General features: G+C 39.9%; 1 protein-coding gene across 6 annotated transcripts in view; it reads left to right on the top strand.

Moving 5' to 3' along the window:
• LOC127414077 (zinc finger matrin-type protein 4-like) overlaps positions 1-16287 on the top strand; it is a 137280-nt gene that overhangs the window by 32456 nt on the left and 88537 nt on the right. For all 6 annotated transcript variants that reach the window (XM_051651804.1, XM_051651800.1, XM_051651803.1 and 3 more), the window contains exon 2: positions 4253-4357. In XM_051651804.1, the coding sequence (XP_051507764.1) occupies positions 4253-4357 (105 nt within the window). The remainder of the gene's footprint in view (positions 1-4252; positions 4358-16287) is intronic.

The raw sequence follows: 16287 nt of genomic DNA, 5'->3' as shown, positions 1-16287 counted from the left end.
TAGAATATGTTTCTGACTTTGAGTAATCTAATGGAATACATTACAAATTACATTTTACAGTATGTATTCAATAATAATAATAATAATATAATAATTTTCTTTATTTATCACACATTATACATTTGCACATATACGGTGAAATTCTTCTTTTTCACATATCCCAGCTAGGCTGGGGTCAGAGTGCAGGGTCAGCCATGATACGGCGCCCCTGGAGCAGATAGGGTTAAGGGCCTTGCTCAAGGGCCCAACAGTGGCATCTTGGCAGTGCTGGGGCTTGAACCCCCGACCTTCTGATCAGTAACCCAGAGCCTTAACCGCTGAGCTACCACTGCCCTACCACTATTCTGTGATCTGTAATCTGTATTTCAAAAGTAACCCTCCCAACCCTGGTGGCAGGTTGAACTTCCTTAGCTGGTGAAGGAAGTACAACCTCTGCTGAGCCTTCTTCACAATGGAGTCTATGTGGGTGTCCCACTTCATGTCCTGAGAGATGGTAGAGCCCAGGAACCTGAATGACTCCACTGCTGCCACAGGATGGTGAGGGGTGGGGGGTGGGTGGAGTTCTCCTGAAGTCCACTATCATCTCCACTGTTTTGAGCGTGTTCAGCTCAAGGTTGTTGTGACCGCACCAGACAGCCAGCTGATCAACCTCCCGTCTGTATGCAGACTCATCACCGTCGCGGATGAGGCCGATGACCGTGGTGTCCTCTGCAAACTTCAGGAGCTTGACAGTGGGGTCTTTTGCAGTGCAGTCATACGTGTACAGGGAGAAAGGCAGTGGAGAGAGAACGCATCCCTGAGGAACACCAGTGCTAATAGTGAGGGTCCCAGATGTGAGTTTCCCCAGTCTCACTAGCTGCTGCCTATCTGTCAGAAAGCTGGTGATCCATTGACAGATTGGGCATGAAGAGCTGGGTCAGTTTGGTTGAGAGAAGATCAGGCATGATGGTTTTGATGGCTGAACTGAAGTCCACAAATAGGATCCTTGCATAAGTCTCAGATCTGTCGAGGTGTTGCAGGATATAATGCAGTCCGATGTTGACAGCATCATCCACAGACCTGTTTGCTCTGTAAGAAAACTGAAGGGGGTCCAGGAAGGGTCCAGTGATGTTCTTCAGGTAGGCCAAAACCAGTCTCTCAAACGACTTCATGACCACAGAGGTGAGAGCGACAGGTCTGTAGTCATTTAGTCCTGTGATTTTGGGGTTTTTAAGGACCAGAATGATGGTGGAGCATTTGAAGCAGCAGGAAACTTCACACTGCTCCAGTGATCTATTGAAGATCTGTGTGAAGATGGGGGCCAGCTGGTCAGAGCAGACTTTCAGACAGGCAGGTGAAACACAGTCTGGGCCTGAAGTTTTCCTAGTCTTTTGTTTCCAAAATACCAGGCACACATCCTTCTCACAGACCATAAGTGCAGATTGAATAGCAAGAGGGGTTCCAGGAGGTGTTGGTGTGTGTGTGAAGTGAAGATCAGAGCGGAGGAGGGGTGTGAGACTGGGCTTTTCAAACCTGCAGTAGAACACATTCAGTTCATCAGCCATTAGTTGACTCTCTACAGAGCGAGGGGGAGGTGTCATATACTTGGTCATGCTTTTCAGGCCTTTCCACACAGATGCAGGATCGTTGGCTGAAAACTGTTTTTTCAGCTTTTCAGAGTAGCTTCTTTTAGCCACACTGATTTCCTTAGTCAATGTGTTCCTGGCCTGGTTGTACAATATTTTATCCCCACTTCTGTAAACATTCTCTTTGGCATGATGAAGCTGTCTGAGTTTTCCTGTAAACCATGGTTTATCATTATTGAATGATAAAAATGTTGTAGTAGGGATGCACATATCCTCACAGAAACTGATATATGATATCACAGTGTCTATGAGCTTGTCCAGGTCTGTGGCTGCAGCCTCAAAACACTCCAATCAGTGCAGTAAAAGCAGGCTTGTAGTTCCAGCTCTGCTTCATTGGTCCATTACTTTACAGTCCTTACTACAGGCTTAGGTGATTTTAGTTTCTACCTGTGGGTTGGAAGAAGATGAACCAGACAGTGATCAGAGAGTCCTAAAGCTGCACGTGGGACAGAACGATATGCGTCTTTTACAGTGGCGTAGCAGTGGTCCAATATATTTCTGTCTCTGGTGCGGCATGTGATGTGTTGTTTGTATTTTGGCAGTTCACGGGTGAGGTTAGCTTTTTTAAAATCTCCCAGAATAATAATAAGTGAGTCCAGATGTTGTTGCTCTGTGTCTGTGAAGTGATCGGCCAGCTGTTGCAACGCTGTGTTCATGAACGCTTGTGGCGGGATATAAACACTCACCAGAATGAACGAAGAAAACTCCCGCAGCGAGTAGAAAGGCTTACAGTTGATGAAGAGCGCTTCTAAATTAGGACAGCACATCTTCATCAATGCTGTTACATCTGTACACCAACATTCGTCAATGTAAAAGCATGTTCCACTGCCTCTTGTTTTCCCCGATGATTCTGCAACGCGATCCGCTCTGAACAGCTGGAAGCCCAGGAGATGAGACGTGCTGTCTGGGATGGCTTCATTCAGCCAGGTTTCAGTGAAACACAGAGCAGTGGCGTTAGAAAAGTCCTTATTTGTTTGAGTGAGCAGAAGCAGTTCATCCGTTTTGTTGGTGAGGGAGAGGACATTTGCTAGATGAATACTCGGCAGCGGACTCCTAAAACTGCATTGACGAAGCTTCACAAGCGTGCCGGCTCTCTTCCCTCGCGTGCGTCTTTAGGATTGCTTGTAGAGCACCACAGTGCCTCCAACTAAGATGTCTAATAAAACGTCTGAATAATCAAAAACCAGCAAGAAATGATCAGGTATGCTCTGCCGAATATTCAGCAATTCATCCCTTATGAAACTGATCCGGAAAGAGTGAGAAAAAAAACATGACAAACAAACAAAAGTAACACAAACGCAAGAGAGCTCCACACCGAAGCAGCCATCTGCGGCGCCATCTTCCTTCATGCAGTAGTTTCCACCACCTTTGTGTGGATTAGCTGTTTTCTGTATTTATGTAATTTGTCATTTGCTTTTGCATTGTAAAGTCTTAGGTTAAAAAGAATAGTTCACCCAAAAATGACAATTCTCTCATAATTTACTCACTCTCATGCCATCCCAGATGTGTATGACTTTCTTTCTTCTGCTGAACAAAAACAAAGATTTTTAGAAGAATATCTCAGCTCTGTAGGCCCATACAATGCAAGGTCCAAAAATTTGAAGCTCAAAAAAACAATTTAAAAAAAAAGCATTAAAGTAATCCATACGACTTCAGTGGTTAAATCCATGTCTCCAGAAGTGATATAATAGGTGTGGGTGAGAAACAGATCAATATTTAAGTCCTTTAAGTCAATGTCCACTTTCATTTTCACATTCTTCTTCTTTTGTTATTGGCAATTCACATTCTTCATATATATTGCCACCCATTTTTCAGGGAGAAGAATTTATAGTAAAAAAAGGTAATCTAATGCATTTCCGAGTGAAACAGGATATTCAACATGAAAAATGTAGGGAGGGGCAGGATTTTATCCATCGGGAATTAATTGGATTTAACGTTGGCTGGCTGCGGCAATGATGAAGACGAAGACGATGATGAAGATGAGAACCCAAGTGCAGTTTAATTACAAAGTGAATCCAAAACCCTAACTATAAACGTGATTTAACAAAAACATGAACTTGACATAAACTAGACTTGACTATGGCTTGACTATGGCTTGGCTTGGCTTGGCTTGGCTTGGCTTGGCTTGGCTTGGCAACAAAACAACATTCACATCCATCACATTCAATACTTGACAACTACACAATGGAAAACATGAGGCTTAAATACATGGACATGGGGGAACAAACCAATGAACAAACAGAACTGATAACAAGATAATTAAACAATAAACCAATGAAAACATGACACATGAACATGGAGGGAAAACAGGAATCACATGACAAGGGAAACAGGAACTAAACATTTCAAAATAAAAGACATGAATCAACAGAATACACATGACATTGGATCATGAAAAGTTGGCATTAGATAACAGAATGGAGAAAGGTGGTTGGAGGGGAGGAGTCGAAAAGTAACAGTGATTTGTAATAAAGTCCTTGTTTGTTCGACTATTGCCCAACTGGAAAGAAATAATAATATAGCTTGACTTGATTTATAAAAAATAAAAAAAATAAAAAGAGTCAGATGAGTCCACGATCAAAATAATCGAGTCTCATGGTTGTTGTTTTTTCTGTGTTTGTGTTCAGATGAAGTCTGCTGGAGCAGGTGATGAAGGACTGTTTACAGAGAGCTACTGTAACATCTGCAATGCTCAGCTGATCTCTGAGTCCCAGCGTGTGGCACACTATGAGGTAAGCTCTCTCTCCTCCCCCCTCCACACATACACACTCGGGTGACGCATTAAAAGCGACTCTCATCAATTGATCATCAGGGATGTAATAATCATTTGTAACCTAAATGTTTCTCTCATGTATATTTCACCAGCTGCTTTTAAAGTTGTAATGCAGTGCACCATTCCCAGAACCCATAAACCCCTTCATAACTTCATAAAGAATCATCCCCCTGCATTATTTACATCTCTTATGTACGGTTCCCTAGGCCACAATGTATGCAATCACTAGATTAATGAGCAAGCTAATGAGGACAAACTCCTTTGCACAAAATCAGTGTAGCTAAGGGAACGTGTCTGTTCAACCAAATCGTTTGGCCAGATTGGTTTACGAAGCCTTGTGGGGAGCCAATAAACTATATACAATGCTACGGTAACAATTCAGCTCTTCTGTCATTGATTCCTGTGATCCCTCGTCCTCTTACATATCCTGTATTACCTGCTTTTGTGTTGAAATTTACTATACACAGCCAAAATCCATCACACTATCTTTCAGCCTTGTGACAATATTTAATATATATCGCACTATTTATGTATTTCACTCAAAAAATAACCCTATTTTTACGATTTACACATTTCCATTTCATAACAAATTCCCATCAAATTGAATTGAGTAATCTTTAACTAAATTAAATGAATAAAAGTTGTATAATCTTTTTTTTTTAAGATTACTCAATTAAATATGCTGAAAATTTGTTATGAAACTGAAATGCGTAAATCTAAAAAATAAAAAAAAAAGAGTCTAAAAAGGTGGTATTTTTTTTTTGTCAGATGAACCATTATTTTAACCACACAAAATTGCTGTCCAGTAGATTCAAAACATTTATTTCATATAAATGTATATTACATTTATTTAATTTAATATAAATTCTCTGCGGCATCCATGAACAACTCACCACACGCCCCAATGAGAGCGAACCACATTATAGTGACCATGAGGTGGCTCCCCCATGTGACTCAACCCTCCCTTGCAACCGGGCCAATTTGGTTGCTTAGGAGACCTGGCTGGAGTCACTCAGCACACCCTGGATTTGAACTCATGACTCCAGGGGTGGTAGTCAGTGTCTTTATTCGCTGAGCTACCCAGGCCCCCCAGATTTTTGTAATTATCGGCATCGGCTGATACATTTTTCCATTTGGCCGATTTGTTTCTTGAGGGTGGCGAAAATCACCTACTTGCATGTGAAGCAACTGAGAAATGTAAACGACCAGTCACGATTCATTTTGTTGTTACGTGCCATCGTGTGTTACTACGATAATAGACCGGTGTGCAACACGGTGTCATTCAAACGGTCCGCATATCAGAGCCTCAGTCGACGCATTTGAGCTCATAATGTTAAAGTGCTCGTCAGTTTCATTCTCCCTCTCTCTCCTCAACAGTTCCCTGTAGCTTTTAACAGTCTTGTCTAATGATAAAAAGGCAAATATCAATAAAATTGATATCATATACCATCTGCAAATATGCACATATCTCATTTAAACAGATGTAATAACCCAACCTCACACAACTTCAGCAGATCCAGCGTCCTGTGGAGCGCTCATTTATTTACCTCTAAAGCACATATTCTAACAGTCACTCCTCTACAGTCCCTGTCACCTTTACTTTCTTTTCTAATAATAAAAGGCATATATCAATAAAACTTGTATTATATACCGTTTGAAAATACGTTTAAACAGATGTAATTCACAAACCTCACGGAAATCCAGCGTTTCCCTCTCTGTCACTCACTCGACATTGTGTCGATGTAGTGACACTAGGGGTTTGCTCTTGAGAGCCCCAATCACCTCTGATTTATTCAGAAAAGGCCAGTGAGAATTGGTGAGTGGAATTTGCATGCCACTCTCCACCCCGGACATACGGGTATAAAAGGAGATGGTGTGCACCACTCATTCAGACTTGTTCTTCGGAGCCGAATTGTGTTCGTCCCGTCACCTCACTTCACGTGCTGCTGGATTTAAGGTGCAAATCAGTGGTCTCACTCTCGCACAGTCGAGTGGTGTTCTTTCCCTGGGCGCTTCGGCAGCTGAGTTCACAGGTGTAAAAGAGCAATTTCTTAAAATAATAATTTCCTCTAAAAGAGCTGCACAAACGATTGGCGACTTTTTAAAGATGTCCTTTCGCCTTTGTGCTACTGGGTGCGGCCATTATCTCTTCCCATCGGACGGACGTCTCGAATGCTTGGGTCGCCAGCATGCTGAGACATTGTTTGTGGATGGGACATGTTCTCACTGTGAGAATATGCCCATGAGAACTTTGCGGTCGTGGCTCTCTTCTTTCTTTGTGAAGCAGAGAGCTACCGTGGCTGCTCCCCAACCTGGTCCGTCCTGTGTTGAAGCACAGGCGGCGAGTGCCGTGGGCGATTTCGGGGCGGCTATGGGAGTTTATCTGCCGGCTCAGTCCCCTTGGACCTCCCATCCCCCAGCACGCTCGTTCTGCCCAATAGAGTTCACGAGCGAGGCAGGCGGTCCGCCTCAGGGTGGATTTAATTTCTCGTTCGGGGCTCGCAATGATGATGAGTTATCGGTCACAGCATCGGAGGGTGGGCTGCTGCTTTCAGAAGTGGATGAGTCTACTGAGCTCCCGCTCTCAGAGATATGTTGAGCTTCCCCAGGTAGAGCGCGATGTGGCGGTGCCCCTATACACTGATGTTATCTCCGTTACCTGATGGAGGGAACAAGACATTGTTTCCCTTCTGCCACAGCGCTGAACCGACCGCTGACATGGCCGGGACTCTCTCTCGACTCTTCAGCACAAATCTGAATGAGTGGTGCACGCCATCTCCTTTTATACCCGTATGTCCGGGGCGGAGAGTGGCATGCAAATTCCACTTGCCAATTCTCATTGGCCTTTTCTGAATAAATCAGAGGTGATTGGGGCTCTCAAGAGTGAACTCCTAGTGTCACTACATCGACACAATGTCTCGTTCCCTCCATCAGGGAACGGAGGTTACATCAGTAACCGAGACGTTTTCTTCCCATCTAGCACTCATCTAATATCTTTCTCTGAAGCACGGATTCCATCAGCCAGAATAAAAAACTTCAGGATCAGGACCAAAAGTTCCTCTGATTCACAAATAATGACGGTCACTCCGTGTCAATCCAAGCAGGCGATCCAGGCCATTTAAACTGTCAGGAGATTGAGACTCGTACTGGATCCGCACGAGCATGTGAGTTAAACTTCAAGGCTATGTCCGAAACCAGGAAATTGCTGCCTCCGGAGGCTGTATACGGAGGTAGGATGAAAATAAGGTGCTTTTCAAACTGTTCAGAGACAAGTTTCCTTAAGAGTTCCATTCATTCAAAACAGCTGTCAGTTAAGCCATTAACTGATTAGGAAGTAAGGTCGCAAATCAGCTACCTGCGTTTTCAGATGCAGCCCAAAGTAAAAGCACTTCACGTGTGCTATAAGTAAATGTCTTATTCACTATGCACTGTATGTACAATTGGTTTGATTCAGTATTTTTTGAGTAAATGTGATTGCTAATGTGGACATGCCATCCATGGTTGCTGGACTACAGCGTGTACTGTTATTTCCTTCTTCCTAATATATTAACAATTTCTTCATGTGTAAATAAATTACTTAAATTTGATGACTAAACAGAAATCTGAAGATACTGCTATCTACCATTTAAAATAAAAAAGTTTTTTTCGTTTTGTGTGAAATTGAGTAAATATAGTGCTAAAAAGAGTTCATATATATATATATATATATATTTAGCAATTTTATGTTTGTTATATACTATATTAAATTGTGTGATATATCAGCATTGGATCGGCCTATCGGCCACCCTGCTCACTGGATATCGGCATCGGCCATATAAAACCCATATCGGTCAACCACTAGTTCTGTGTGATGGGATGACCCCTGGGTTTGAGACACAACAAACTCTCTCCACCTATCACACCAACTTTAATGGACTTTAGGATATCTTGGGGCATTTTCCTCTTTCAGTTTCTCATGCCGTTTGTGTTTGCATGGCTGATAATCTGATGGATAGCTTACGGATATAGACTAAAAGCTTGGGTTTAATGTCTAGAGAGAAAGGTTCTTATCTGTCAGCCGCACATCACTGTCTGGGTTGGAAACTTCTTTTCCCTCTCTATGTCATTCTTGTTTCTTTGTCCTTTCCATTTCTCCACCCTGTTTCTCTCTGTATATCTGTCAATGTTTTCACCAGCTTCCAAGAGTGCTGATATTTTCAGTAACAGCACTGGGACACTTTACCTTTTGTATCACTCCGCTTGTCTGTGCAATGCTCTGCAATACACAAAGGTTGATCCTAATTTTACTTTATTGGTTAAAAAATATTGGTTATAAACCAAAGCAAGTAAACCAAACAAATCAGTAGCCTAATAAATAAAAAATCAGATTGGATGAGCCACATTCAAAGCCAAAGTTGTTCAAGAGTCGATATATGCAGTATGCACAATTTAATTTAGTTCCGATTAATTTGGGAATATTTCATATATTCTCTCTCATCTAACACTATTAATTATACAGGGGACCTTCTAACGTGGTACATTATGAAAATATAAATTGTATCATTAGCTTTTCATCATTTTGGTGACATTTTATTGTTATTTTTTATAAATGTACAAATTCTATATATTTCATCAATAAATATGATGTCTTGAAATGACTTATATTATATTACATGTATATTAGTGGTGTTAGTTTTTGAATAAAATATTTAACCACAATTAATCGCATATTTCGAATGTAATGAAATTTTTACTCCATTACTTCTTTTCCTGTCAAAGTGCTTTTAGTTCCTTCTAAGAAAAGAATACAAAACAAATATATAACAATATTTTATTAATATTTTCCAAACAAAGCATTCCACAGTATAAAGACAGAAATGCACCAAAAGAGCAACATTAAAAGATTCTTAAAATCTAAGGGGGAGGTTGACTAATTGAAATAACTAATCCCCATAGTTTACATATTTATTGCAATGGGCATTAAATCTCATAAACCCTCATATTAGACAATATTAAGCGTGGCTATACACTTTGCTACAGCAATCATGAAGCTGCATTTACATGATTCACACAGCTTTCAACTCCACATGAAAAGTGCTTGCAGAGAATGTCTTGTTTTGCTTTTAGTTCTGGCTCTGTCTGTAATGACACATCATTTGAATTGTCCAGTAAGACGGAAGCACAATGTGACGGTGAGGAAATGCTGATGCTTATATTTTTTTTGTTTCACGGTTTATCACAAGACCAATCTGTGTCTGTTTTGTAAAAAATAAAAAAATAAATACAATAAAAATAAAACAATTACGATTAAGTAATTAAGTAAGCCCAGTTGCGCCATCCGCCACCGTATTACCACCCCCCCCCCTCCCCCGTTGACATTCGCGGGAAGACGCGTATGTAAACACTTTTAGTGGTAGACGTTGATATAAACATGGAGACAGTATGCAACAGCAAAACCCATCGGTATAGTTCATGGTCATAGATTTACAACATTCCGCCTAAAAGATGGATCCTGGAATATTAAGAATCGAAATTGTGATTAGCAGAATATTTTTACCCAGCCCTAGTTAGTTCTGTTCCTTTAATCTGATAGGATAAGAGGCATTCCAAGAGTGCTGATGAGAGACATCATAAAGATGTGATGGATGTGACATCGCCTGTCAGTTTACTCAAGAACACACATGCACATTAGCTGGACCAGATTGAAAAAATAGTTTTTTTGTGTGTGTGATTTGAGCAAAAGCAATAAACTTTATGATGACACTTTTGTCATATTTTATTGTTGAATTGAAATATATTATTTGTTCATAATCTTGACCAAGAGTTTAGGAGATCTCGATCATTCCTCATTCATTTAGATAAGAGCCTAACACCCTGTCTACAAAGGGCCCGTCTGTTGACAAGACGCAACGGCTTGAGGCTGTCTACACTGGACGCTTCGACACGAATGCTTTTAACTGTTTATTTGTGTTGTTGACACTAGTAGTGCCAGCGCATTCAGCGCAAAATGGAACGGAACACCCGTTTACTGTCTTCCAGTGTAGATAGCATCATTGATTATAATGGGTTTATTGCTATTGACGCGACACACCACTTGTGTTCGGTGTAGACAGGGTGTTACTTACATGACTAGAAAATAGCTGCCTATAGGTCTTACAAATATGGTAGCAGTTGATCCTGCTTTTTTTTCGTCATCAGTTTAAAACAGCTGCTGCACTTGAGTTATAAAGAAATCACAATACAAAACAGTGGCATATTACATATAAATCTGATTGAATTAGCCACGTTCAAATCCCAAATTGTACAATCGTCGATATACACATACATGTGGCCGCACATTATTTGAATTCTGTATTAATGCAGAAAGATATGTCATTGCTTGGCAATTGTAAACAGCCTGCAGTTACACCGTGTCTACTCGAAGCACGAGCATTGTGATGTCAATTGCTCCTATTATAAATAACAAAGCTTTATACAATGGAAGCACACGTTTCCATTACACATATACAAAATCACACAATTATACTAAATTGTTCATATTATAAACAATATAGCCATCTACATGTATATACCATCATACCAGCCAGCCCTACGGGCACTGCAAAATTTCTGCATTTACATAATTCTAATACCTTACTACCTAATACTTTTGATAGCTATATAGAGGATAATTTCCTCCTAAAACTCTCAAATGAAATCTCTCCCTGGCCAAATGTGGCCTCTCCCCCTCAGTGTCTGGTCTTTAGCTCATTCTGTTTGCATCAATGGTCTCTTTCATCCCCTCTCATTTCTGAGCTCTTCACTGGGCCAGTGTGATCCAGTTTGACTGCTTCAGAGACCACAGAGCTCCTCTATCTCTCCCTCTTTGAGCTCTATCCATCCCACAGAAGCCACTGTGAGCCCAGCTGTGCCTTCATTCCCCTCCACACCTATCTGAGTTGTTGAATCTATCCCTCTCTCTTCTAGAAACATTTTCCAGTGTACACCTTTAAACCTTAAAGGGAAAGTTCACCCAAAGTGAAAATATCTGTCATTATTTAACTGTTAGGTATAATGTTAGCCTCAGTCCCCATTTAGCACTAGCGTTTTCTTCCTAACAATGAAAGTTAATGGTGACTGAGGCTAATGTTTTTCCTAACATCTCCTTTTGTGTTCCATTGGATAAAGAAAGTCAGAGGGGTTTGGAATGACTTGAGGGTGAATAAATGATGACAGCAGATGACATTTTTGGGTGAACTATCCCTTTAAGGCCCTTTAATTCATATGACTCACTTGAAAGCTCATCACTCAATGCAAGTGTCATTCACATAAAAAGCGTAGCAAATCATTGATGTTGCTGTATGAGGCTGCGTTTATGACAACTTCTTTTATGACAATGTTTCTGGAAAGTTTTGTTTTTAAGCTTTCAAATGTTATCTCATATAAGTTTATCCATGGCAATGGATCACAGATTCCATCTGTGTCATGCTTTACTGATTAAAGCTGTACCAGCTGTGTGTCAGAACGTGTTTCATACTACAAGCAAGCAAGAAAGCTTTTTGGAAAAGGGTAGCAGGTTTTTTGATGGTCCAATGTGGTCTACCAGGTAAGAAACATCTGATCCATGTCTGGTAAACCCTAAATTAGATGAATTTGACTGGGTTCAAAGTTTTGTTCACAAAATACTAACTAGTCAATTTTGTTAATATGCAGTTTTGCCCATCCCTAGTCAATCCAGGTCAACCAGGTGGTAGTGCAACTGATCTATTATCTACTGTAGACCGGCTTGGATCTGCTAATCACCATACAGTACCAGTTTGCACTTGCTAGAAACCATGTAAAACTACTTTAGACCTGCTGTGGATGGATTTTTCTAGGAAAGAATAGCAATGCTGTTGTTGACCTTGTGTGTTATATGTATGCACTCTGCCCTGTGCTCGTATGGCCAGTCAGAGCTTTATATCAAAGCTTCACGGCTCTATATGGATTGGTATCAGCATTTTCATCTGAGTCATTTCCTGAACCAGCAGCACTCAGCAATCTGTTCTGAGTATAAACATGGACATTGACATTAATAACTCGCTTACCCGCAGATGCTCACATTCCCATTTTTAAAATCAACCATATTGCATATTACATTACAAATTCAAGCAATTCATTTTAAACCCATTGTGATATCAGAGCATTAAAATCTGTTTTAGCCACTGTCTGCAGATATGTGCTCAGTTTCAAATCCTAATGATTCACCTTGCTGTCTACTGCCTACATTAGCAGTTACCTATCCACAATGTAACCTCTTTAAGTAGGCAGCACTACAATAGCATGCCACAAAAACAGCGGTCCTCACATAAGCACATGGGAGACTTGACCAAAATCCCTTAAGGCAAGTGAGGTCACATGGCGTTGTAGGATCTAAGTAGCCAGGCAGAAGGAAAGTTAAGAAGAATTCAGACAGAATTACACCAAGATGGCCTATAACTCCGTGAAAATCCTCTAAGCATTAAGAAGCTAGAAATTCGGACTGGCGCCAAGGAGTCTGAGCTGACCTGCATCTGATCAGTGTAACTGTCACAAAACAAGGGAGGGTGTCCAGAAAAACCCAACCTTTTCCCAAAACCCCCAAAAGTGGCAAGCACATTCCAGAGAAAGAACTGTGGCCATTGGAAGCCTGGGGTTTCCAGAAATCAAAAGAAGTTCCTTTGTTCCGTTCATTCAGTCAGAACACATAAACACTTAAAATGATATACTGAATGACCATCATGTGACAGTCAGCCATTATACCCATCACATGCTTAAAACTCATTGTTCAAGACAGAGAGATTGAACAGACTCTCACTGTATCTGAACTTTTGGAAACTCTCTTTAGCCGGACCAAAACTAGTGCTTTTCTGTCATCTCCAAAGGCACAAAACAATGCATATACATATTTTATGAACTATAACATTATCAAAAGACTGCATTGTATCATCATTCTACACTGCACAATGCATAGTCTATTTTTGATTGTAAAATTTCATCTTACACAAATGATTATAGCCTGATGTAACCTTTAAAATATGTGTTATGACTTGGAATCACTTTTATACCTGATAAATTGGTGATTATGATTCTTAATCTTGTATTATCCATGTTGAAATAGTTAGTTAACTATTAGTCAGAGCAGATATATCGTGTATGGTATGTAAACGTTTGCCTTTCCATGAGGAGAGCAATGGGTGAATTCATTTTGTTGTTATAATTTGTTTTATTTAAGATAAAATGTATGATTAAAACATGTACTTTTTCGAGCGGTAATTTTAAGAGGCCTTAACACAAAGGATAGTAAATCAACTTTGAAAAAGGAGGGAAAGAGGTGATCATGTAATATCGTAAAGAGACTTGATGGGCTTAGATCCTTTTCAGGGTTGGACCAAACCAAAAGGATTAAAAGGCCATGCCTGGCCATCTCTCTCTCTCTTCCATTCCTCCGCACTCTATTCCATTCCTCCTTCCATCCTCTCTTCCGCACTCTTCAGCGGTCACCTGCTCGTCTCCAAAATGTAACCTCTCTCTTCCGAACTCTGAGTTCTGAGAGTTATCATCATTTGCCATCATCAATCCAGCGTGCATAGTCGATTTCTGCCGAAACCGACCCTCCAACTTCTTCAGAGTTTCAAGACCAACTAAACACAAACTTCCACAAGCCAAGCCATCAAGGCTTTGAAGGCATACAACGTTACGCAATTACAGACTTCCAAGCTCTCGCTGAAAGTGCTGGTGTTTCTTTAATATATAATTTGAGTAACCCTGTCTCAAATCACAGTGTACTAAATGAAGTATTAAGGGCTCTAAAAGCATGGTGTAAGGACTAATTTTCCTGTTACAAATAATTTCATTAATTCTGTCAAAACTCATTCATGAATCTGTGTTCATGTTTCGTCTGTGTGTTAGTTTAGTTTATGTTGTAGTTTAGTCAATAAAGTTTTGTTTGCATTCAAAGAGAAGTTGACTATGAAAGCTCTATGCTTTGCTCAATTTATCCAATCCTCCCTATATCCACTCTCTCTAAACCTTTGAAATAAATCAGCCTGTTGGTTATATCTTTCTTTTGTTGTACATATTCTGTGGATTCTATGAAGCTAACAGGTACGTTTTTCGTTAGAGTTGTAGGATAAAAACTATCAGCTGTTAAAAGAGAATTTAGATCTGTAGGTTTATGGTATAGATCAGTGATCAACTTGCCATCTTCTTTTATTATCAATATGTCCAGAAATATCAATCAAGTCGCAGAGGATTACAAACGCAAATCTGTACACAAAAAAGAATGAACTGCAATTGTTCACAGTACAGACAACGCGGAAACTCAACTTCCTATTCATCCCTGGATAATACATCAGAGAACAGCAGTACTTCATCTAGGAGCAGAGTGAGTTTTTTGGACATTCACAGCGACAACAAATTTTCTCCATTGCAACAATTGGGTCAGATACGACAAAGGGAAAGAAGAAGAAATGTCGGAGAGGCAAGAAGAGGCATGCCGCGTGCGGCCCGTCCCAAGAAAATAAAATCAACCTCTCCCAAAAGATTTTATCTGAGGCACAACACACAGCTCTACAAAAAGGTTTTTCGTTTGTTCCCACCACACATTGTTGAGACTTTGAGACGAATATAGACTTTCAAAAGTTTTTTTTCAGAAAATCTGTCTAAAGGAATTATTTGGGTCTTCCACGTCAGCAACAGTGGCCAACCACGGATTAACTAACAGGTTTAATCCCATCGACACTGGAAAATCTGCAATCTATAGATACCGTGCCCACTTCCCAGATGACACCATCTTTGAGGACTGATACTCTGTTCTGAGGTAAATCCTCAGCCAAGAACAGGAATGCCTCATTAGAGACATATTGCAGACTGATGAAAAAGGACATTAATTTGGCTATGAATGAACACAAGAATGGAGATTTTAGAATTTGGAATAATATGTCAGTGGCAGAGAGACAAGGCATTATTGAATTTCAAAAAGATAAAGATGTTGTGATTCGTCCTGCAGATAAAGGAGGGGCAGTGGTTTTACAGTCTTTAACTGATTATGAATATGAAATATAAAAACAATTAAATTATGGAACATTTTATAAAAGACTTTCTACAGACCCTACGGTTGAATTTAAAGAAATTATACATGATGTGTTAAAAAGTATTTTTGATCATGGTGAAATTACTAAGAAAGAGTTAGATTTTATGAAGATTGATCACCCTGTAAAGCCGGTTATCTATACTTTACAGAAGATACACAAATCATTGACACCCCCAACCCCCCCCCCCCCAGTGTGTACATTTTCTTGTGTACAAATATTACCCTCTTACACATGTGACACAAGCTATATGCTTCTATTACTTGATTCATTGGAAGGTATAGAGGCAAACTGTATCCTTGCCACATTAGATATAGAGAATCTGTATACCAATATATCACATGAAGGGGGTTTGTAGGCATTAGTATATTTTCTCCAACATAAGAGACAGGAAACTTTACCTAGTGATAATTGTTGGAGAGCATTGGCAGAAATAGTTTTAAAATATAATTACTTAATGTACAGCAATAAATATTTTCTTCAAATATCTGGGACAGCCATGGGATTAGCTATGGCCCTGAATTTGCCAATATATATGTTGGTTTATGTGAAGAACAGGTCAATTATTCCAAAAAAGATAGTTTTTTACAATATATAAAAAATTGGCATTGGTATATTGATGATTGTTTTATCTTATGGACCGGTAATGAACAACAATTGATTGATTTTTACAATTATCTAAATGACAATAGTCAGCATTTAAAATTTACTTAGGAATTTAATCATGAGCAAATTAAGTTTCTGGATATCATGATGATAAAAGAAGATGGCAAGTTGATCACTGATCTATACTGTAAACCTACAGATCGGAATTCTCTTT

Source organism: Myxocyprinus asiaticus, chromosome 23 (genome assembly GCF_019703515.2).
Source record: "Myxocyprinus asiaticus isolate MX2 ecotype Aquarium Trade chromosome 23, UBuf_Myxa_2, whole genome shotgun sequence".
Lineage (NCBI taxonomy): Eukaryota > Metazoa > Chordata > Actinopteri > Cypriniformes > Catostomidae > Myxocyprinus > Myxocyprinus asiaticus.
This window is presented reverse-complemented; position numbering and strand designations above follow the sequence as displayed.